The 25125-nt window shown below is 36.1% G+C and overlaps 1 protein-coding gene and 1 pseudogene across 1 annotated transcript; both read right to left on the reverse strand.

The window, feature by feature from the left end:
* Positions 1-1536: 1536 nt before the first annotated feature.
* Positions 1537-5430, reverse strand: LOC132436970 (N6-adenosine-methyltransferase non-catalytic subunit pseudogene; annotated as a pseudogene).
* A 126-nt stretch (positions 5431-5556) lies between these two features.
* LOC132436972 (amine sulfotransferase-like) lies at positions 5557-24583 on the reverse strand. Its single transcript, XM_060030055.1, has 10 exons — positions 24454-24583; positions 20311-20453; positions 19498-19785; positions 18730-18877; positions 16549-16700; positions 14055-14263; positions 11269-11395; positions 10233-10327; positions 7564-7750; positions 5557-6124 (listed from the first exon to the last, which is right to left on the reverse strand). The coding sequence occupies exons 5-10, from the start codon at positions 16688-16690 to the stop codon at positions 6003-6005; spliced, it is 882 nt and encodes a 293-aa protein (XP_059886038.1). The 5' UTR covers positions 16691-16700; positions 18730-18877; positions 19498-19785; positions 20311-20453; positions 24454-24583; the 3' UTR covers positions 5557-6002.
* Between the last annotated feature and the right edge of the window lie 542 nt (positions 24584-25125).

Raw genomic sequence — 25125 nt, forward strand, 5'->3', positions numbered from 1 at the left:
TTGAGGATAATTCAGCCATAATAAGTATAATAGATTTTTTCCCCTGTCCATCTCATCCTCTCTAGGACGTCACAGCTTTCTATATGCTGTGTTCGTACTCCATGGCTATTTTGCTTGGACCACAGGTTGACTGCTCAGGGAAGCCTAGTGACCTAACCTACGCCATTCAGTTTCTCTTCCTGAATTTGAATTCAACAACTGCTATCTTTTTTTGTTGTTTGAACTGAGAAAATTTGTGTTGCAGAGTCCAAGCTCATACCGCTCAACATAACAAGCCAATAAATGGAGAGGAGGTGTTGGGACAAGGAATAGCAACTTTATTCAGAAAGCCAGCAGACTGAGAAGTTGGCATACTAGTTAGTGTCCCAAAGAACCATCTTACCCAAGTTAGAATTCAGGCTTCTTTTATACTAAAAGGGGAGGAAGGGCAGCTGGTTATTGCAGACTTCTTGGTGCTCACCCGACCCCAGAGAGGATGTGATAATCCTTTGATCTTGCAGCTGTCCATATATGTCTGGTCACATGTTCCTATAAACCTTCAACAAGACAAATGTTATTTTCTGTTCTGCATCTTTTTATCTCTATATGAATGAAAAGTGTTTTGTGTTTAAATGTCACATCCTGGGATGCAGAGCCTTGAGAAAGGGCTATTATGTATACTCAGGCTATAGGCAACATTCTTTTAGACAAAGGTGCAGAGCCAGCATGACTAAGCACGGGCAACAGAGCACAAAGTTTAGAGGTAAAAGAATACTTCCAATGTGGAGTCAAGTTTGTTCTTCTCTGCTACTTTTGGACATAGTGTATGACTGCCACCATGCTGAAGCAAAGCCAGTCTTCAGAAACAGAGAGAAGAATGTGTCCTTCACATGCAGAACAGAGATGAGAGACCATGAAGTTCTAAGACTAGAGAGAGAGAGGAAAAATGTCAGAAAGATATGAATCCCTGAGAGCTTCATACTTCTTGGTTCTAGATCTTCAAGAAGTTCAAGAAAATTCTTATTCTGTTGTTCTGTGAATCATTTTAACGAACTACCCTATTTTGAATAAGCTGCTTAGAAGTAGCTTGACCGAGATGCAAGGAGAAAGAGTTTCAAAAATGAGAGAAAATCTCAGATTTAATGTTCTTCACAAAGATGTAAATAGATGTTTTACCTGTGCAATAAAAATAAGCTAATTGCATGCACATGGAAAAGTAGTTAGTTGAAAAAAAGAAATGTAGTGAAAGTGAAATTTAAACTGCAGAAAATTGACTTAACAGATAGGAGTTTGGAAGTTTCCTAGAAAAGAAATTACAGGATTATAGAATGTGACCATTCTTAAGACTTTTGATCCTGTTTCAAAATTGCTATAAAGAACACTTGAACTAGTTTTGTCACAATTTATATGAGACAACATTCATTTTGCCTTAGTCTAACATTGAGCATTCCTAGGGTTTTAAACTTTTGCCAGTTATGAATCCCAATGTTTTATCTTTTCTTCAAACTGCAAGGGTTTTGTTCATCTAGTAGTCCAGAAAATTTTCATGCCTGTGAATTATTTCACAAATTTTATTAATATATGAAAAAATACAGAAAACTTCACAAATTATACATGCACAGTGCGATGTATAGTCACAGTGTCTACACCTATGCAGCCAGCACTAAGATCAAGAAGCAGAATATTACCAACACCCTAGGAACGCTCTCATTTGCCTGGCCAATTATACCATCTCCCAAAGAAAACCAACTCTCCTTCTAAACCCATAAATTAATTTTACTTATTTTTTAATCTTATATAATGAAGCATGAAATCAGTGTCTGGTTTTTTCCACTGAGTAGTATGTTTCTGAGATTCATGAATGTTTTCAAGTACTGTAATTCACGCATTCTTACTGTTTCTCCTTTTATGAAATGTCACAATTTACTTATTCATTTTACTGTCACGAACATTGGATTCTTTCCATTTGTTGGCTATTATGGACGATGGTGCCTTCAAGTATCAATGATTGTGAATTTACTAAATTTTTTCTTTTCAGTCTCTTCCAATTTTTTTAAAAGGTTTAAAGTTTCATTAGAAAAATCATATGCAAAATAAAAAATATATTTATCAAGAACAATAATGGCATTATTTCATTCAGCAAATTCATTTAAAACATGGGTTACAGTATAGAAAGAGAAATGACAACATAAAGTCTCACACAACTAACTGATCTGGAAAACCAGTCCCTTAAAAGGCAACTGTAGTTCCATTTTCCAAGCTCACTTCTTAAGTTGAGGGTCTTCTGTAATTGGTTTTACATTATTTTCTCCATAACAAGTTTAAAGATGCATGTCATTTCCTCATCACCAAGTACTTTATTCCCCAAAATGTTTAAACCAAGTACCTGATAACCAGATGTCTCTGATGCCTCCAATTCTTTTATTTTGTTAAGGAATATGAAACTGTTTTGAAAGTCAATCCAAGATCAAGTCCATACCAAAGTTCTAGCACTTGGATATTTGTCCTTGTTCACTTTTTAGGAAGTATGATTAACAGTCATCAGTAGCTGCGCAACTGAGATTATAATGAGTATTTTTTTTTTCTCTTTGTAAAGTCTGCCTACTAGGTTCTACCTCTTCCCTGCCCAACCCTGGGAGCTCCACCCCCCCCCCCAATCAGATTTAGATTTGGGAGGAGGTGATTTTGTTCCAAGTGTCTCAATTTCTTCTGTGGTCAAATTATATGAGTTATTTAAGATTTTTCAAAAAGGAAGAAAAAAGAAGTCTCTTTTTATTGTTTCAACAAGAAAATATTAAAAGCCTAAGAGAGGGCTTCCCTGGTGGCGCAGTGGTTGAGAGTCTGCGGGTTCGTGCCCCGGTCCAGGAAGATCCCACATACCGCGGAGCGGCTGGGCCCGTGAGCCATGGCCCCTGAGCCTGCGCGTCCGGAGCCTGTGCTCTGCAACGGGAGAGGCCGCAACAGTGAGAGGCCCACGTACCAAAAAAAAAAAAAAGCCTAAGAGAAGTTTACCAGCTGTCCCAACTCCATTCCATCAAGGCTGTCAAACAGCTTCCCACTTGCTGTGACAGCAGTGGCAGGATGTCCATTATCAACTACTGTCAGCACTAGTATGATAATCCAGATTGGGTCTTTTTCACTGCTCACTTTATTTCTAAAAAGCAAAAGCCTTTGTAATTAGTTGAAATCTATAAATTCAGTCTCTGAAAGTGAGGGTATTTGTGTTGTTCCATTCTGTTCGGTTACATGCACATGACAAAAGACAGGATGACTCATTTATTCTGGACAAAACCAGACAGTGACAGCTGCAACAGAGGTTGGCTAAAATACTCCTGCAGCTTGGAGAAACTAAAGCAAAGTGCTTTAGTTCCACCTCTTCCTCCTCCTCTGGGAGCTCCACCTCCCCGATCAGATTTAGATTTGGGAGGAGGTTATTTTGGTCTAAGTCTCTCAATTTCTTCTGTACATCCAGTCAAGTAAGAATTTGGGGCACTGAAGTAGGATGCCTATGTTTCTGCATACGTAGTTGCTATTTGTAAGAGTTGGTCCAGCTGCAAGCCAGCCTGGTGGAATTGTACTATCTCTTCCAAATAAATGAAGGCGTCTTCTACCAAGACAAAAAAGTTCAATTATATGAAAAATTTCTACGGGCTTTTCTATATTGCCAATTTCAGGTTCTTCTGTGATAATCAAGTCAATGTCAACAATAGCATGAATGAAGTCCCATCTGTGCTACGCTCAACAGTTCCTTTGATCCCCATAAGGCAGTGTTCCTTTGTTCTCTGGAAGACGGCCTTTGGATCTAAAGTCTTGGTCTTCCCAGGATTGTTTTTATTGGTTTTAATCCAACAAATATCTTCACATCTGTATGTTTACTTGCATAAACACACTCTTCCAAGGTCCAATCCTTCCCCAGAACCACACCAGAGAAAAATAAATGATCGAGGTGCTGCAATCTCATCAATTTCTAACTTCATAATGTCACCCCAAGTCCAGCATTTTTCATTAGCAGTGATGCCAGTCTCTCTGTAATATTCTTCTAAAGGGGGTTCAAGAAGAATCACATCGAATTTGGGTGTTAGTTCTCTGATGTCAAAGGCTTCTATATCTGCTTGTAAGTACATAGGAGGAGTGTTAGATTTATCTGTTAACATCCTTCAGCCTGATGAGCTCCCTCAGTTTAGGGTATTCTTCAAATCTGTCAGCCAAACCTACATCTCTGATGAAATTTTGAGCTCTATGTCCAGTGTCTATAAAATGTTGGCAATAATCATTATGGGGATTTAAACTCTGTGTTCCCTTAAGAAAAGTACTAGAATCTTTGTAAGTCTCTTCTTCATATGGCAAAATCTCTTCCTCCTGTTGCATTTCTTCTTCTTTTTTTTTTTTTTTTTGCGGTACGCGGGCCTCTCGCTGTTGTGGCCTCTCCTGTTGCGGGGCACAGGCTCCGGACGCGCAGGCTCAGCGGCCATGGCTCGCAGGCCTAGCCGCTCCGCAGTATGTGGGATCTTCCCGGACCGGGGTACGAACCTGTGTCCCCTGCATCGGCAGGGGAACTCTCAACCACCGCACCACCTGGGAAGCCCCTCCTGTTGCATTTCTAATTCATCCTTATATTCTTCCATTTTGTCTTCATCTGTCTCTCCTTCATCCTGATACTTAACGTTTTGCATTTGGAGCAGAAGTATCATAGGAAGCCCTGCAAGTTTCTCTTGTTTCAGCAATTTCTCTCTGCTCGTCTTTGCTATTTAACACAACATCAATACTGGCAGCACTTTCAGCTCCCAACTGCTGCGTGAGAAGCTGTCGCGGTAACTTCTGCCGCTCCCGGATCTCCTGCAAGTGGCTCTCCATGTCCCAACCCTTGTTTTCCACTACCTCGAAAACTTGGCAATTAGCGGATGAATACCCGCCCAGTTTTTCTTCGGAGACCGTGGAACACAAAATTCTCCAGGAGCTTCAGGCGACGGGTACCCAGTATTTTTTCAATAGGTGTTTCCTCTTCCAATGTATTTATGCTTCACAAGTTTTTTTCCATTTGGGAATTAAAAACTCATTCAGCTATATTTTTCTAGCTCTTCAAAATGATTTTGTCTTAAATATTTAACTATTAAATACACTTTGAATTAGTTTATTGAGTGATATGTTATGAATACATCTATTTTTAATCCAAATAGTTAAATAATTGCACCATTACATGAAGTAATCCACCTTTGAAACTTCAATCTTTAGTGCAGATTTTCTTTTTTTTAATTAATTAATTTATTTATTTATGGCTGTGTTGGATCTTCGTTTCTGTGCGTGGGCTTTCTCTAGTTGTGGCAAGCGGGGGCCACTCTTCATCACGGTGCGCAGGCCTCTCACTATCGCGGCCTCTGTTGTTGCGGAGCACAGGCTCCAGACGTGCAGGCTCAGCAATTGTGTCTCATGGGCCCAGTTGCTCCGCGGCATGTGGGATCTTCCCAGACCAGGGCTCGAACCCGCGTCCCCTGCATTGGCAGGCAGATTCTCAACCACTGCGCCACCAGGGAAGCCCTTTAGTGCAGATTTTGTGATCTCATAAATTATTCACAGATGCATGTGTTTACATGTGTTTTCTTTATTTCAACACTCATACTGATTTTAAACCAAAGAATTAATGTTTAATTAGAAGAAATAAAGGACTTTTAATGTTGATTAATTCTAAATGTAATTATAGATAATGAAAAAAATACACTCAACAGAAATCTCAATCATTTGAGAAATCTCAATCTCAAATCAAAAGACATGCAGAATTCATTGTGCATGCTATTTTTCCTTTTGTCATATTGGCTACCAATGCCGAATATTACTCAAATCATTTTAATTTAAAATGTTCAAAATGTCCATCAAACTCATGGCAACTAATGTAAGTACAGCTTACTCATTTTGCTTATTAATAAAGTCGTATAATTAACGTTTATGTGAGCAGCACAAATTAGTATGTATATTTAAAATATGCTTTCTGGCTAGTAGATTTTTTATGTGATTGTTTTACACTGATTCTACTCCTCATTTATATCCCAGATGAACTTCAAGGGAAAATCTTTCATCTTCATTTGGAATATTCTGTCAAATCTTTCATTTTGCTCCACAGTCAAGTGATGTTTCCAGTCTCCGATGGTACCTAGTGGGATAAGCACATGGACAGCACTTGGTGAGGAGATAGCACTATCAGGATAAAAGTTTCCTGCAACCCACTCTAATCTGTTCTCCAAGGCGAGCTAAATGTCTATCTGTTAGTTCCCCATGGGGCTTGATACCGTACTTTTTTCTTATACAGGGATGAGCTAAGAAAAAATCTTAGGATGCAGTAACACAGAAAATAGAGTTATCGTCCACTACCTTATGTATTAGACTTCCACCAGCCACTGCATTAAATTATAGCCTTTCCTTAGAAGGAAAAATAAAGCCAAAATACATGAAGAGATTAAAATATTTAAAAATATTTCAGTAAGTGCCAGGCACCACACTTGTCAAACTACATCTATCATGAATATAATTCTTAACCAACACTTCAAGATAAGTACTACTTCATTAAAAAAATTGGACCCAAATGTTTTCAAGTAATGAAATCAAAGTCACAGAGGTTGGCCAGAGCTGCCATTGCTGCAGTTTTATATGACACAAGTTTGAAACCATCATTATTCAGACAATTTTACAATGAAGATTAATAATTTGGCATTTTTAAGGTATCAGATTTTCTTATGTAAAGGTTATTGTTGGAATGTGGAATAGTAAGCAAGCTTTTATGGGCTTGAAAAATGCTTTATATGTAATCTGATTGAGCAACGAGAAGTGAAAGCTGATAATACATGGGACAAAAGAAGAAACAATAACTTTTTAAAATATCAATATCTACATCAATTTCAATAAGATCTTTAGATAATTAAGATCAATCAATGCCCATCACATAATGCTAACTTATGAAAATTTTAGGGAATAAAATATGAATAAATTAGAGAAGTACCCATTATGTTTTAGAATGGTGTACCTTAAAAGATTAAATTAAAAAATTTTTGAGCTTAAGGAGTATCAGAAGGAAAATATTTTCTTTCTTAACAACTCCTGGCATGTTATAGGAGCACAATAAAAATGTATCACACATTGTTGAATAATTGAATAGCAGATTAGGTTAATGAGGTATCAGTCTACTTTTGACAATGAAGGAAATCTAACACATGAGGAAATTACAATAGTTCAAACCCCGTCTCTCAAAACAAAATACATGTTAACTTTACTTCTAGGATGTTCTAGGAAAAATAAAACAAAGACTTGCAGCTATTCTGGTCACATATATCCTTTGCCTCCAGATAAGACTTGTTAACCAATTTTCAAGAGTAGGGTCACTTGTACTAGAAGGAAAGAATCTAATATTTATAAGTCAGAATGGTTCTGTTTCCAGGGATACTTTTAGAGGCTATTTCAGTTAGAATCTTTGGTCCTCTCTAGGGCCCAGATGGCAGTGCTCGGAAAGAAATGTTGGAAGCACTCCTTAATTAATCTAGGGGCCAAGGAGTCAAGAAAACGTTCAACATTTTGCTCCTCTTAACCACTGAGCATCACCTTTGCGCAGGAAATCTCCTTCTTTTGTTCTTGTCCAGTTTTCAGCTTCTAGAATATAATCGTAATTCGCTTGTGGATCAAGTTTCATGTTCTGAAATGTAGCCTGGTTCACAACAACATCCAAATCCTCTTCACTCAGTTCTTTTTCAAGAAAACTGCTGATTTTAAGCACAGAACTTCTGAGATCCTGAAAAAATTGTGTGTATAAGAGTCTATTAAGCCTATAAGGAATACATGAGTTACAGACCAACATCTTTATCACATATTGGAAAACTGAAAGTGCTTGGGGTTATTCTAAGTCTAAAGTTTGACAAGAATATATTCCTACCTTATTTGTTCTTTGAAAATGAGTGCTCTGGTTGTCAGCTCTGTTAGAGCATCCTACTGTTTGATTTTATAAGGAGAACTCACCTCAATTCATTCAAATAACCAACACTATTAGGATACCTAATAAGTTTTAAAAACTGTGCAAGATGCTGGAGAAGGTTAAGAGAATAATAACATGCTATCTGGGTTCATTAAGAATCCACAGTATCATGAGGAGTAGAGTCAAGCAAGTAATTAAATACCATGGGCACAAGAAAGAAAAGCCCAGGTTTGGATGGCTTCTTTGGTGACTGCTACAAAGCATTTAAAGAATTAACACCAATACTCATCAAACTCTTCCAAAAAATTGAAAAAAAGGGAATACTTTCAAACTCATTCAATAAGGAGTATTATCCTGATACCAAAGCCAGAAAAACACTATGGGAAAAGAAAATTAAAGACCAATATCATGAAAGATAAAAATGCAAAAATCCTCAACAAATTACTAGCAAAATAAACCAACAACACATTAAGAGAATTATATACCATGATCAAGTGGGATTTACTCCTGTCATGCAAGCAAGTTTAAACATATGATAATAACGTAATGCCACATTTACAGAAAAAAGATAAAGAAACGGCATGATTATCTCAACTGATAAAGAAAAAGCATTTGACAATATCCTTCACCTTTTTGTGACAAAACACTGAATGAAGGAAGAATAGAAGGAAACTACCTCCACCTAAAAGGTCATATATGAATTACCTACTACTAAAATTGTACTCAGTAGTGACAGACTGGAAGATACTTTGCAAAGATCAAGAACAAGACACTTTTTTTCAACATAGTACTGGAAGTCCAAGCCAGAGAAATTAGGTAAGAAAAAGAAATAAACAGCATCCAAACTAAAAAAGAAGTAAAATTATTTCTCTTCACAGACAATATGATTTTATACACAGAAGACCCTAAGATTCTGCAAAACAAACTGTTAGGACTAATATACAAATTTTAAAATGTTGCACAGTACAAAACCAACAGGCAAAAGTCAGTCACTTTTCTATATAATAACAAAGAAAAATCCAAATGGAAATTTTTTTTAAATTCCATTTACAAGTTCAGCAAAAAGAAAAAAATACTTAGGAATAAACTTAACCAAGAGTGAAAGATTTGTGTAGTCAGAACTGCAAGCCACTGCAAAAGAAATTAAAGAAGACACAAATAACTGGACCAACATCCAATGTTGATGAATTGGAAGACTTAATAATGTCAAGATATCAATACTACCCAAAGTGATCCACAGATTCAATGCAGTCTTTATCAATATCCCAGTGACATTTTCTTCTACAATTTATGTGGAATCTCAAGGGACCCTGAAAGTCTAAAGCAATCATGAAAACAGAGAGGAAAGTTGGAGGCATCAGACTCTTGAGTTCAAAACTTACCAGAAAACCACATTTATCAAAACAGTGTGGTGCTGACATAAAGTCAGACAGATAGGTCAATGGAACAGAATGTACAGCCCAGAAAGAAACCCCTACATATAAGATCAAATGAATTTTGAGAAGGGTACCAAGATCATTCAATGGAGAAAGGACAGCTTTTTCAATAAATAGTTTTGAGAAAACTGAATGTTTACACGCAAAAGAATAACTATGGTATGCTATTTATACCATTGACAAAAATTAACTCAAAATGAATTAGGCTTAAATATATTTCTCCAAGGATAATATATAAAAAATGTATAAGCACATGAAAAGATACTCAACATTATTAATCACTAAGGAAAAATAAAACAAAAACCACAATGAGATACCTCACAAGGACTAGAATGGCTATTATTTAAATAAATAAAATAAGTGTTGATGAAGATGTGGAGTAATTAGAAATACCTCGTGTACTACTAGTAGGAATAAAATGGTGCAGTCCGTATGGAAAATAGTATGAATAGTATGGTGGTTCCTCAAAAAAATAAGTATATAATTACAATATCATCCAACAATTCTACTTGGGGGTATAAACCCACAAGAATTCAAAGGGGTACAACAAAGGGGTACTTCCCTTGCTACGTTTCTGATAGTATCTTTTGTTACCTGGGTAGGCTTTCTCTCCGTACCCAAACTATTTGTCTTAATGTCTCTCAATTACAGATTCTAGTTCTTTTTTTTCTCTCTCCTCTTTCCCCCTTTCTTTCTTCCTCCTCTTTTTCTACCTTTCTCCCTTCCCACTCTCAATTTTATGCATAATCATAGTTTCAGTTATAGTGTATACAGTGATACAAAGATAACTAGGAGAATGCAGTTCATTAACCAAGATAAGAAAAGGTCTCAAAGGAATAATTTTAAAAACAAAACACTCTTCCTACCTTCTTCATCTCCTCATACATCATGAACAAAATATTGAAGTCATGTCTGTGTTCATACCAGCCTCTGATGTGATCAAACCAAAGGCTTCCCATCACTGTGGAAAATTAATACATAAGAAGGTAAAAATGTTGCACTTATTGAACAGCAAACTACAGTTTTTCTTTTCTGTTCTGGATCATCAAGACAAATCAAGCACCCACCACTGGACTAGATCTATGCTACCTTTTTAAAATGGTGTTTGAGCAAACAAGTAAATGGTTTTCACAGAAACCTGCCTTTGCAAGGTACTCTGTGTATGTAAGGAATAGGGAATTCAGAAAAAACAATCTCAAAGAATTCATTTTGAAGATTTCTTTAAGGTAAGCCCCTTCCTTTTCCTACTTCATCCACCTGAAAACATAAGTCTTTATTTCCCCTCTTGTTGCCTGTTTTAAGATCTGTTCAGAGCAAGTTTAGCTATCTATTTATATTGGGCTGGCCAAAAAGTTCCTTCGGGTTTCCCCATGTTACAGAAAAACCCGAAGGAACTTTTTGGCCAACCCAATATTTAGCTAACCTGAATATAATTTTTGAAATGAGTGAGAGCCCTGATTGCACATTCCACAAGCCTCTTGCATCAATTAATCCTCCTCAGTGCTGGAATGAACATTTCATAGCTGCCATATAAAGCCTACCCAAGGGCCATGACAGAGCACAAAAACTTCACCCAACCTAAACATTAGCTATATTGAAACACCTGGATCTAACTTTGGATCTAGCCAGTTTGAATTGCTAGGCCATTTGTAGATCTCTTTTCATTTGGTCAAAATATATCTTTGCAACCTTGACAATCCCCAGAGTGGTCCTGCTGAGGACAGAAAAACCTTTGGGTGACAGATTAAGTTGACAGACAATAGTGACCGCTTATGTGCAATTCCTCCTTCTATGATTACCCTTCTCCATCTCCCCAAACTTTTTTCCATGGGTTTGAGAATTGTTGACTAAACAGCAACATTGCCTCATAAAATGTTGCCTGAGAAATGAATTAATAGTTACCTTTTCCATCTAGAAACCTTTTCATGAAATGTTCTATGTTATCGGAAGGTTCAAATGTAACTAACCAATTTGAAAAATGAAAATATGAAGTCAAAACATCCTTGGGGTTTCTATAGATGTAAACAATCTGCAGGGGGAAGAGTGAAACAATTTTAACAATTCTTGGTCATCTTAACAGATATTTTAATATCTACATAGTATTACATCATATGAATGCATAATAATTTATTTTATCTAGGAAAATCATAATACTGCTTTAGGGAAAGACAACTAATTTCGAAAAAAGCATAAGAAAAAGGAAAAATGTTGTGGAATTATGAAGGTAACAGGGTCAGATATACTTATAATGGGCTTTAATTAAAACTTCAAAAAATTCTGTTGATTTACATTTATAACTACTTGATAACTTAGCAAAAATACCAAAAGCTTCTAAACTTATTTACAAGACTAGAATAAAAGCAATACTAAAATAAAGATAGAGCAATCGCAAAAAATTAAAGTATATATATATATTTTTTTATTTTTTTATTTTTTTTTTTTTTGCGGTATGCGGGCCTCTCACTGTTGTGGCCTCTCCTGTTGCAGAGCACAGGCAGGCTCAGTGGCCATGGCTCACGGGCCCAGCCGCTCCGCGGCATGTGGGATCTTCCCGGACCGGGGCACGAACCCGTGTCCCCTGCATTGGCAGGCGGACTCTCAACCACTGCGCCACCAGGGAAGCCCTAAAGTATATTTTTAAATAATTACAGATAAAAATTTCTGAGTAAAAGAAAACAAAACTCTTCTTGCAGTATGTTAAAACAAGTACTAAACTATAAACAAGTAGGATTTATTCCAGAAATAGAGTATTAGTAAATTATTAATGAATTTCATTTCACTATAAATTGAAGGGAGGTTTGGGGAGGAGGGGAGACGTGGTACTGTCAGATTTGTCAAAAAAGACATTTTATGTAAGTAGACCTTTTCTGAACAGCAAAAAGAAAAAAAAAGTAAAATTCCAATTAAACTAAGAACAGGAAAAAATTATTTCTCAGCATCATGTGCCTCAAAAATCAATTGCAAAACAAAACAAAACCAAGAAGAGATATTAAAAATGCTACAAAGACAAGAGAACAACATTCATCATCACCTCCATTATTCTGTTTTTTTCTGCAGATTTTAACTAAGGAAATAGAAGTGCAAATATTGGAAAGTAAAGGAATATAAAATGTATCATTATTTTAAGAAGAAATATATTCCAGAGAATATAGGGAAAATTAATAAAACTAATAAGAGAAATTAAGGAAGCCAAATATAATAGTGTACCAAAATCAGTGCCATTTACTTTATAATTAAACAGAAAAAACAATTGTGAAAAAATTACCTGTTCATAATATCCATAAAATAGGAATAAAAAACTGCAACTTCAGAAAAAAAAATGTGTAAAAAGCATGCAGAGAAAAACATAGCACATGAGGTGGGTTTGAAAGTAGACCTGATAAATAGAGCATCAGAATAATGCAGGATGAAATGTTGGAGTACTGCAATGCTAATGATTGTCCTAGAATTAATCTATATAATTGATCAACTCTAATCAATATCTAAATATTATTGAGGGAATAAACATATTAAAAATAAAGTTGATGGCAATTTGCCTTCTCAGTTATAATATGAAGAACTATCACATATTAAACAGATCATACCAATTTTGGTATGAAGAATGCAGGGTCAGAGGGAGGAACTATGGAAATGTAGTATATCAAAGTGCAGACTTCAAATTAGTTGGAAAGACTAAATACTTAACAACTCATAGATGGTCAACTGGCCAACCCCCTAGCAAATATCATGCAATAGTCATATTTCAGATCACATGTATTGCCAGATATAATTTACAGTGAAATGTAAAAAAATAAATACATAAAGTTAATTAGAAAAAATCTGAAGTGTATTTGCATATATTTTCTTTTTTTGGTGAGGAAATGTTTTCTTGGCAAGACACAAGATCCAGAAACTATGAAAGAAAGATTGATAGTTGATTCTATAATATTAGAATCATTCAACAATTTGTAAAGGTAAATTGTTAATTGGGAAAATATTTCCCCCATATAAAGACTTCTGCAAAACAGTAAATAAAAGACAAGCTAGAGAAAAATGGGCAAAGAATATAATAGATATTTCAAGATCTCAAAATATATAAAAAGATGCTCAAAATTATTAAAAACAAAAAGGTTGCAGTTACTTAAGAATGAGATTGTTTTACCTAACACACAATCTCTGGTGAGTGTGTGAGGAAAAAATCATTCTTGCTGTTTGAGAAGTGTGAATTGATACATTATAGAAGGCAAATAGATAATAAGTACCAACACAAAACTTTTGGACACTTTAACCTGAAAATTCTACTTTTAGGAAATCATTTCACCAGGACAAAAAAGTGCAAAGATCTATGAGAATGTTTATTGCTATATGATATGTTCATTGGCTGCCACCTACCTGTCCATCAATACACATTCAATATTGTGTAGTCATACAGCAAAATCCTACTAAACCATTAAAAAATAGAACTATATATGCTGATATAAAATTATTTTTACTATATGTTACATAATTATACTGCAAACAATGATGTATGGTGACCCAATTTATATATATACCTATAATTTTGTATATATTTTTATTATGTAAAACAAGATTATAAAGACTATAGTAATCACATTTGAAAAGATGTGGATGAATGGGGCTGGAAAACAATATCTGAATAAAGTAATTTTGTCTGTGAAAAATGTCTATAAGCTATTTCTGTGACTTACTTTAGCTTTTCGGTTCTTGAGACCTTTCGGTGCTAAATAATACGGGAGGTGGGAAGTGAAGAGACGAGGGGATGGTCTGTTGACATGGTCCACTTTTTGTGCACTGTATTCCAGGAAGGGGACTCTATCACATGTGTTCACCAGTTCACTTCTGTTACGATGTCCTTCAAAATAAATCAAGCTTAATATCTGCTGAGTCCAGATTGTACCTGTGAAAACAAATAATCTTGTTTTCAACTCTGAGTTAATTTTTAATTATAAATGTCAACAGTAAGGCTGTCCTTCTTAAAATGATTTGGAACTTTTATTTCTTTTAATCACTCTAAGGATGTCAATAATTTGCCCAATTTTTTGTTTGTCTGCATTTACATTAAAATTAATGAAGATAAAATCAAGGACTCAGTTTCTTTTTCACTCTGAAGAGCTGTGATGGTTCTGACTCCATGATAGCAGTGATTCAGATTAATCTTTCAGCTCCTCTCTTTCCTGTACTTCAAGTAAAGTCTGTTTCCACAATTTTCTCTGGCTACCTTTGTTTCTCTTTCCTTAGTCTCCTTTCTTAGAGTGTTATCTTTTAGAAGACAAGTTAAGGGCTTCCCTGGTGGTGCAGTGGTTGAGAGTCTGCCTGCCGATGCAAGGGACACAGGTTCGTGCCCCTGTCCGGGAGGATCCCACGTGCTGCGGAGCGGCTGGGCCTGTGAGCCATGGCCGCTGAGCCTGCGCGTCCGGAGCCTGTGCTCCGCCACGGGAGAGGCCACAACAGTGAGAGGCCCGCGTACCGCAAAAAAAAAAAAAAAAGTTAAGAACTCAAGTCCTCTTTTACTTTTTTTGTTTACTTATTGTGTAGCATAAGTCTTCCCACACAATATTGAATAACAGTAGTGACAGCAGGCATTCTTTTCTTGTTCCTGATTTTAAATGTAATATTTATTTGTATCACTGTTGCACACGATATTGTGGAAATTTTGGTAAACTCTATCAAGTTGAAGAAGTTCCCTTTTCTCCTTAGTTTGCTAATGGTTTTCATTATGAATGACTGCTGAATTTTTTGAATGCTTTATTGAGATGATAATTCAGGCTTTCTCTTATACTTCAGTAATGTGGGTGAACTACATTAATAATTTTTTAAACCAATCTTGACTCTTGAAAGAAACCCACTTTTGTCATAGTGTATTTATGATTTAACATTGCTAAATGTGTTTTGCTTATATTGGGTTTAGGATTTTTGCATTTTTGTCCATGAATATATCATCAATGTTCTAAAAGGATGTGAGATGCCAAAAGTCTCACAATGTCACTATGCAACTGATGTACCTACGTGATAGATTTGATGCAATTTATAGTGAATCCTGGGGAGACTCACTAATCTCCCCTCCAAGATGAGCAAGAATCCAGCAAGCTGCACTGGGGACTGGTGTGTTGTGTCCCAAACACTAGACTAGGATTAATGGGAAAGAAAAGACTCTTTTATGGACAGCTGTGCTTGACCTAAAACTAAGCAAACTGAGATACCACTTACATCAAATGCAGGAAAAAAAAAGCTCAATCAGATGTGCTCATAAGTTCTGAGAGTGGAAGAATTCAGGGGTAAAGCAACGTGTTACTAATTTGGGGAAAGTAAACAAGGTCATGATTTTCAAAGTAGATTAAAAGGGAGGGACTGGAGCATTTTCATGAAAATCAGGAACACTTTTTTTTATTGCCTTAGACTCCAGTATATCTTTGAACCACATTAAATACTCTGTACAACATTGCTTCAGTGGCGCCAGTCATCCTATCATCCTATGTTCTGAAAAGTGCAATATAAAAAAATAAGGTTGGGTTTTTGTCTTTTTTTTTTTTTGGAATTTAAGATTAAGAGCAATTAATTTTAGTTTAAAATTATTGTATTATGGGGCTTCCCTGGTGGCGCAGTGGTTGAGAGTCCGCCTGCCGATGCAGGGGACACGGGTTCGTGCCCCGGTCCGGGAAGATCCCACATGCCGCGGAGCGGCTGGGCCCGTGAGCCACGGCCGCTGAGCCTGCGCGTCCGGAGCCTGTGCTCCGCAACGGGAGAGGCCACAACAGTGAGAGGCCCGCGTACCGAAAAAAAAAAAAAAAAAAAAATTATTGTATTATTCTAAGGAAATAAAAAACAATTAGAGTAATTGAAAAGAATATTAGGAATTAGTTCTGACTGAGATATGATGGTAACAAAAATCTTCCTCGGTTTTTAAATATATTTTCTTCAATTCTCAGACCAAGCCAACAGGTCAGTATTTACCAAGTACCTCCTCTTGGTTCAATATTTGGTTTCTTCATATATTCCATCAGAAATGACAATATATGCATTACAAATGCATAGAGATTTGAGATTTATTTAACTTTTTGTGATCCTAAACAGTTCTGTAAATGTAGATGGGTTACCGTCAGTGTCTGGAAAAGGGCACATTTGTCCACATGAATTACCAAACCATGGTGAAGACTAAAACAGGTGGCCACTCCTCAAACTTACCAGATTTTGGATATGTAATTATAAACACATCATCATCTCTAATTTCAAAATCATCTAAATGTTCTACAAGGTCAACATCAACTAAAGAACGTTGAAAATAACAGCCTTTAAAGTTCAATAAATATGTGTCTGTGTTGTCCATAATTATTCACCTACAAGTAAAAACAGATACAATTATTTCAAAGTTCTGAGTATTTCATAATAACGACTAACACTTCCTGAGTGTTCAGTATGTGCAAAATGTCCCATGTGTATCAACTCATTTAGCATACAAACCACCTTCTCTATATTAAATCATTTACTCTTCACAGCAACCCAAAGTTGCTAAAGGTATTGTTATTACAACTACTTCAAGGATTAAGAAACTAAGACACTAAGAGGTTAAACATCTTTTCCTAAAACCCCATGAATGAGTTATAATCATGATTCCAAACATACAGATGAGAAAATTAAGGCACAAGAGGTTCGGCAAACTATTCAAGGTGGCCCAGCTGCAAGAGTGATGCCAATTTAGCCAGAGTCCATGCTTTTAATCACTTTATCATATTTTCTTAATACTTTATATTTTTATTCTTTTTTGTTGCTGTTGTTTTTTGTGGTACACAGGCCTCTCACTGTTGTGGCCTCTCCTGTTGCGGAGCACAGGCTCTGGACGCGCAGGCCCAGCGGCCATGGCTCATGGGCCCAGCCGCTCCGTGGCATGTGGGATCTTCCCAGACCGGGGCACGAACCCGTGTCCCCTGCATCGGCAGGTGGACTCTCAACCACTGCGCCACCAGGGAAGCCCTATATTTTTATTCTTACATTTTCTTCATTGTTCCAGAAATAGAAAATTCTTTAATTAATATGATTTTTATTTCTTTTTTTTTTTCTGGAACATAAATAATCTGCTATCTGTGAAAGAAGCTTCTGAGGCTTTGAGATCTGATACACTGTTTGAAATGAATTGTGGGAAATGTTTTGCATGAGAAATACTTATTGCATTTCCTTTGGAAATGTTCCCTCATATAGTTGCAAGATGTTTTATGGTAATCGTCATATTTTCCAAAAGGAGTTTTTTATCAGAATTCTGAAATAAATCTAAAAATGAAAGCCAAAAATCAGAAGCAAACTGTCTAAAGATACACCTGTTCAAAAATTGGACCAGGGACTTCTCTGGTGGCTCAGTGGTTAAGAATCCGCCTGCCAATGCTGGGGACACGGGTTCAATCCCTGGTTGGGGAAGATCCTACATGTTGCAGAGTAGCTAAGCCTGTGCGCCACAACTACTGAAGCCCACGCACCTAGAGCCCATGCTCCACAATAAAAGAAGCCACCGTAATGAGAAGCCCGCGCACCACAACGAAGAGTAGCCCCCACTCACCACAACTAGAGAAAGCCTCCACACAATAATGAAGACCCAACACAGCCTAAATAAATAAATAATTTTTTAAAAGTTTACAATTGGACCAGGCAAGCATTTCTTTATTAGCCATGCCTGAGAAATGTTGAATGTGAAATAGGTGAGGGATCCCAGAAGTTCTAATAACGTTAGATTTAGAATAAGCATATATTTTCATTATGCACTTTTAAAAATTTCTGTGAACACCAAGAAAATGAATTTGTTAAAAAGCTGCACATATGGTTTTGTCTAAATTGCATGTCAAGAAACAATTAATCCCTTTACAAACAATCAAACTTGAAGTGAAAACCAAGGATGACAGGGTGAGTCACTGTCACATACCTCCTGATGCCCCACAAAGCCACCCCAAACATGCCCTAAAAAACACCAATTTCAGAAACTCAGAATGCTGAGAAGAGAGGAAAGAGCGCCAGGCATTCCACAGAAACCTTCTGAGCATCACTCTTTTTTGCTATTTGTAAGCTTAGTCTCTCTTGCACTGTCTCAGAAGAGAGAAAATTAGAGAGCTTTTTGTTACAGAAACAAGAGAAAAAGAGTGTAGATTCATATAGGATCTCAGTATTGGCAAATCATATATTGTTTGTATCTCCTTGATGAATATAGAAGAAAGTGCTTGGATAAAGAGATAGGACATCTAATGTCTCCCTCTTATTCATTCACTGAAGTCTGAAAGAAGAGAAGGAAAAACAGAAAATTGAGGAGAAAAAAATAAATACATTTGTATGCTGAAGAGAGGGTGCGACTTGAAAAGGCTCTAAATCTACCCTTTTTCTACTCACTGTTACAGATAAACTGAGGAAGCAAAATCCACTTCTGATATCACTTTAAGGATGATAGCGATCCACTTGTGGTTGAGAAAGAAATATTCCCTGCAGAGTTTGTCTTGGCCAATGAGTAGTGTTCCAGGGTGTAAACAGCTAGCTCAATCTGGAAAAATAAATTGGGTAAGATTTAGTTGGCATTAACATTATCTGTTTACTCCAGAAAAAGCAAAGGAGTCGAATACTAGAGAACTTCAGGTACACAGTAGTCCTGCTTACTTAATTTTGGCATCCGTACAAAACACAAATCAATCTGTGTGATACACCAACCACATCAACAGATTGAAGGATAAAAACCATATGATCATCTCAATAGATGCAGAAAAAGTTTCTGACAAAATTCAAAAACACCCATTTATGATAAAAAAAAAACAAAAAACTCTCCAGAAACTAGTTTACCTAGTTCTCCACATTGGGGGGGAATCAGATATCATGAACTGGCTCAGAGGTATGCTAATGGGGAAATGCTGTGTGGGCTATACATTTTATCACTTGTACTTAATTGCCACACAAGCAGTGTACATGTGCTTTTAGCAACACACTTAAAACAAGCAGTGATACATGTCATGGATAGTTATACTCTGTGACAACTCCACTAGAGGATTTTCTTTTCATCCTGAACATTGGGGTCAAAAGTATGGTTAGAAGTAAAACAATAAATTTCCATTTTGATAGGAAGACAAACACTTGGTAACAGTGCAATTGAATTAGTTGGATGGTTCTTACAGGTCTGGTCCAGATTTTTATGTCAGCTGTCTTCCACTGCTATTGTCTCCTTCTCATCCCGCTGTGAGTGTCATTTGGGGTCAGCAGTCTTTTCTATAGACAGTCCAATGCAGAGGCCCTTCTTAAATGGAAATACGAATTCAGGAGTCAATTCCCTTCACTTCTGTTGTACATGTGCTAGTTAAGAGTACCTGATAAGAGTCCTTTTATTTAGTTTGGAGACAGTCCTTTAAATGATGTCTTTTCCAGTATGCGTAGCCTCTTAGATAGATGTAGGTCACAGGGCATCTGATCTTCAACCAAAGATAGATTACTGTGATCTGCTTTAGAAACAAGCTTAGAATATTCTTTTACTAATTCAATTAAACTTTATAATAATGTAACATAGCAACAAGGACACATCTTGGACTTAGATAATAAATGCAAAGCCTCAGTAAATACAAAACTTCAATATCCACAAACGTATATTATTGAAACACAATTTTTCTCTCTGGATTATCCTCATTTTTACTAAATCCAGCTAAATTAAGGCTGATTTGTTCAAAATAAGTCTGGTTTCAATAAACATGGCCTGATTATTCATATAAATGTAATTGCTCATATAGGCTCTTTTAAACTGGCTGCACTGGAACTTTTCATTAGGAATCTCAGATTGAACTTTTAAAAGGCCTTTCAAGGCCAGGAAAGCCATGCCAATGGCTTGCCTTCAGATTCTGCCTGTGATATACATATATTGGTCAAATTTGTCTCTTTTCCAGGTCACCAGAATATCTAGATTTCTGCACATGCCAAGAGACAGTTTTTTCCATTCACCTGATAAGGTTGCTCTGGACCCAAGAGTCTCCAATTTCTGGAGGAACCAGGCAGCAAGAAAAATATTTTAATTTTAACCACAAGTGTAAATTACCAAATTGTTGTAAATCATGAGTAGCTTGAGGAAAAGTGCTTTTTTATATCTGAAAAACAAAGATTAGAAGCCAGTAGTGTGTCAGACAAGTCATAAAAATTAGTCATATTTAGTAGTTCATTTAATCCCATATAATTAATCTTTGTTCTGTTTGAGCCCAGTTTTTCCATTAGTTTCATTGACCTTGGCTGATGATTGAGGATGATAGTGACAGTGATAATTTCAAGAAGTTCATGAAGTTTTTGTTAAGGCTTGTATGATTTGTCCAGTGAAGTGGATGTCTTGATCACTGGAGATTGTAGAAAGTACACTCCAAGTGGGAAACACATTTTCTAACCTTTTCCTTTTCATTGTGAGGGTATCAGCCCTGCAACCAGGGAAAACTTTAACCCACCGAATAGAAAATGAGGTTTGTCAGGAGCCAGGAAAAGTCAAGTGGCCATCTTGGACTTCCCATAGCCCTGATTTTAAAAAATATACAGCTATTGTTTATTCATTTTAAATTTCCTGATTTAGGAGTAGACCGTTTCCATGTTATAAGGTCACCAGAATGGCAGAAGTCTGACAATGAGGAGCTCAGTCTTAATGATGTACAAAATTCTTTTCTCAAAGTGCCTTTTTCACAACACTTTTATCACTTTCTGGATTCATATTAATTTGTCCCTTATTCTTTCCATCCAGAAACAGCCAACTGTAGGACTGTTATTGGCATCATTATTTTCCTCAACAAAAATATTTCCAGTCTTTATATCTTCTCTCGCTGGCAATGTATCTCCTACTTGCATTACACATTGAAATGTTTCCTATATCATTTTAGTAGTTTTAATTACATGTTATAATTTTTAACCCTTAAAAAAAAAAAACCTTGTTCTCTAGTGAGAACTAAGAAGAAAGCAATTGTGAATTGTTTGTCATATTGGCATTCTCTGATTTGCAAATTTAAGAATATATTCTATAACCTCTAAAAACATGCATTTTCCCAAAGCACAATTTCTTTTCTCAAAGTGGCACAAGACATGTGTCTAATAAACACAAACATCTTTAGTTTCCCTCTTGCAAGAAGATAAAAGTAGGTAAATTTAGATTTGTTTCATTTGTAAGCACTTACCTTTCTTTAAGCCAATTAAATAAAGCTCATTTTCAAATTAACCTCAGCAATATTATCCAAAGACAAAGACACATACTGAGACATACATACATCCAAACAAACAGAGATCTCTTTGTTTCATCTTTTTATAGTTCATGAATCAGCCATTGCAATTAAACATACCAGTTTACAAATAACAGTCAGAATAGTCAAACTTACACATTTGATTTTAAAACGCTTCTTTTTCTTCCCTTTTTTCCTCCCTTGGCTTGAAGTTCTACTAATTAACCCAAGGCTGAAGTCCCAGGCAAAGTGGGCTGTGTTTTTACTTCAAGGACATGATAAGAGTTAACTTCAAGTTTTCTCCTAAGAATATTTTTGTTCTCTCAGGGTTAGTGTTCTGAAAAAAGTATTTTATCAAGCCAACTTTCTATAACTGCACATGGGAAAAGGGCCAGTTTTGGAATTTCCAAAGAGTTTCATCTCAACAAGTTTTCTCCAGAGTCTAAAGAATATTGTGACCACAGTGTTAAATTATTTTTTCCTTATTTATAGGTTTATAATTATAGGTTGACCAGTCTGCCAAAATATTCCCTAGAGGGTTGTCAGTTGGAAATGAAGAAGCACTTCCCATGTTGAGTCAAATTAAACACTGCCATACTCCCTCTGAAGACTGTAGGTGAGAATCCTTCCTTGTAGCTTCTAGATTATGGTGTTTGCTGAAAATCTTTGCCATTCCTTGGCTTACATCACTCCAAACTCAGCCTCTGTCATCACATGGCCATTTCACTCCGTATCTTTCTTCTTCTTATAAGGACACCAGTTTTATTAGATTAAGGACACACACCACTCCAGTGTCTGAATATAATTAATTATATGTACAATGACCCTATTTCCAAAAAAATGTTACATTTTGAAGTAATGGGGGTTAAGACATTAACATGCCCTTTAGGGATAATTCAAGCTATAGCAAGTTTAATAGATTTTTTTTTCATGTCTATCTCCTCCTTTCAAGGATGCTACAAGGTTCTATGTGCCGTGCTTATACTCCATGACCATTTTCCCTTGACTGTAAGTTGACTGCTCACAGAAGCTAGATGACCTAACCTATACCCTTCAGTTTCTCTCCCTGGAGTTTTCATGTGAATTCAACAACACCAGCCTATCTCTGTTTGTTATTTGAACTAATTTCATTTGGATTTAGTGTCTGACTACAATCATGCTGAAGCACAGCTAGTCTTCAGAGACACAAAAAAGAATGTCTTCTTCACATAAAGAACACAGAAATGAGAGACCACGAAAATCCAAGACAAGAGAGAGAGAGAAAAAAATTGAAAAAATATGTGAATCCCTAATGGCTTCATACCCTTTGGTTCTAGTTCTTCAGGAAGGTATGACAATTTCTTCTGATTTCTTGAATCGTAGCAATCATAATCATATTATGCATAAACTGGTCAGAAGTAGATTATTCTTATTTGCAACAATGTGCTTGACCAAATGCCAGGGAAATCATTTTTAAAATGAGAGAAAATCTCAGATTCATATTCCCACAGATATGTAAATAGATGTTTTAACTGTAAAAAAATAATCCAATTGTATGGACGTGGAAAAAAAATGTTAGTTTAAAAAAACTGGAGTGAATGTAAAATTTAAATTACAGAAGACTGAGTTAATTGAAAGGAGTTGAGAAGCTTCCTAGAAATGAAATTACAGGATAATAGGACGTAACGATTTTTAAGACTATTGATCCTGTATCAATATTGCTATAAAGAAGATTGGAAATGATTTCCATTTCCACAAAAATATATGAGAATTTTTTTTCATCCTAGTCTTTCTAACATTGAGCATTCTGCATTTTTAAACTTTTGCTAATTATGACTAAATGTTTTGCATTTTCTATAAATGGCAAGATTTTGGTTGTCTGGTCTCACAAAATGTTTGCATGTTCAGGAATTATTTCACAATTTTTATTAATTATGACATAAATACAGAAAAATTCACAAATTCTACATGCACGTCCCAATGAAAATTTTCAGTAACAACACCTAGGGAACCAGCACTAAGACTCAAGAAAAGAATATTACCAACACCCCAGGAATTCCTTCATTTACCTGTCCAGAGGTAACAACTCTGCTTCTAACCCAGAGAGTAACTTTGCTGTTTTTTAAATCTTACATAGCAAATCATTCAACAAGTGCCCGGTTTTTCTCACTGAATATTACGTTTCTGAGGTTCATGTATATTTTCCATGTAGTCGTAATGCATGCATCCTAATTGTGTTTCCTTATTTGAAATGCCATAATTGTTTTTTTAACTGTACGTGGACATTGAGCTGTTTCCATTTGTTGACTATTAAGGACAGTGGCGCTTGAACTGTTTATGATTGTAAATTTCCTAAATTTTTTCTTTTAAGTTTCTTCCACTGCTTTTATGCTTCACGAGTTTTTCTCTATTTGGGAATTATAAACAGATTCACCTATATTTTTCTAGTTACCAAAATAACTTATCTTAAATATTCAAATATGAAATGTGAAAATTAAATTCCACGTGGTGGAATTAGTTTAGTGAGTAATATGCTTTGGGCACAGTTACAGGTACAGCTGAAACGGAGCAGTACCCTAAGGTCCTTGCTCGTGTCCTCCATCTGCCTTTTGTCTGTGGAAACACTTTAAGTTTCTTATTTCTCTGATAAGTTTAATCGGAGAAGTGAGAAAATGCAGAAACAAAGGAAAACAGTCAAATGAGACCACATAATAATGTAGTCATTAAGCAAAGTCAAGGCCCCTTAGTTCTCCCTCAAGGGCTGTAGATAATATTCTGAGCCATGTCCTCTGAGCTGTCTTATAGAGACTGAAACCCCTACCAGGTGGAAGAAGTTAACTACATGATGACCAGGCTGTAGCCATGACACAGGCTGCCACAGTTCCGAGAATTGGCCTCAAAGAAATGGAAACAAACTGACCTTGGAACTGAAGATTAACTGTACTTAAAACAATCAAGATGACACTGGTCAGACCACCGATGACCGATTTCAAGATGACGTCAGAGCTGACTGTGCTGTTTCTGCATGTAGCCACCTCGCGCCGTCTATAAAAGAAAGGTCTTGCCCCCGACTGTCAGTGGGGGGCAGTTGGCCTGGCACAGACATTCCCCCCACCCCGGTTGCAGGCCTCGGAAATTTCCTTTCCACCAACCTTGCCTCTTTATTGGCTTTTGAGCGGCGAGCAGCCAGACCCCACTTTCGGTTACACAACCGAAACTATTTTCAAACAAATAGTTAAATAATTGAACCATTAAATAATTACTCCATTTTTGAACCTTTGATTGCCCTTCAGACTTTGTGATCTGGTAAATTATTAATAGATGCATTGTGTTTACATGAGATTTCTCTATTTTGACATTCACAATGATTTTAAACCAAAGACTTAAGGTTTAAATAAAAGAATAAAAGGATTTTTAATGTTTGATTGATCCTAAATTTAATTGCATATAAAGAAAATATACACGCTACAGAAAACTCTCTCCATACATTTACAACTCATGTTGCATGCTTTTTGTCTATCCCTTTATCATATAGGTTACAAATGCAAACTATCTCTCAAATCATTTTAATTTTCAAAATTTCAATGTGTTC

The sequence above is a fragment of the Delphinus delphis genome, chromosome 14 (assembly GCF_949987515.2).
Source record: "Delphinus delphis chromosome 14, mDelDel1.2, whole genome shotgun sequence".
NCBI classification, from domain to species: Eukaryota; Metazoa; Chordata; class Mammalia; order Artiodactyla; family Delphinidae; genus Delphinus; species Delphinus delphis.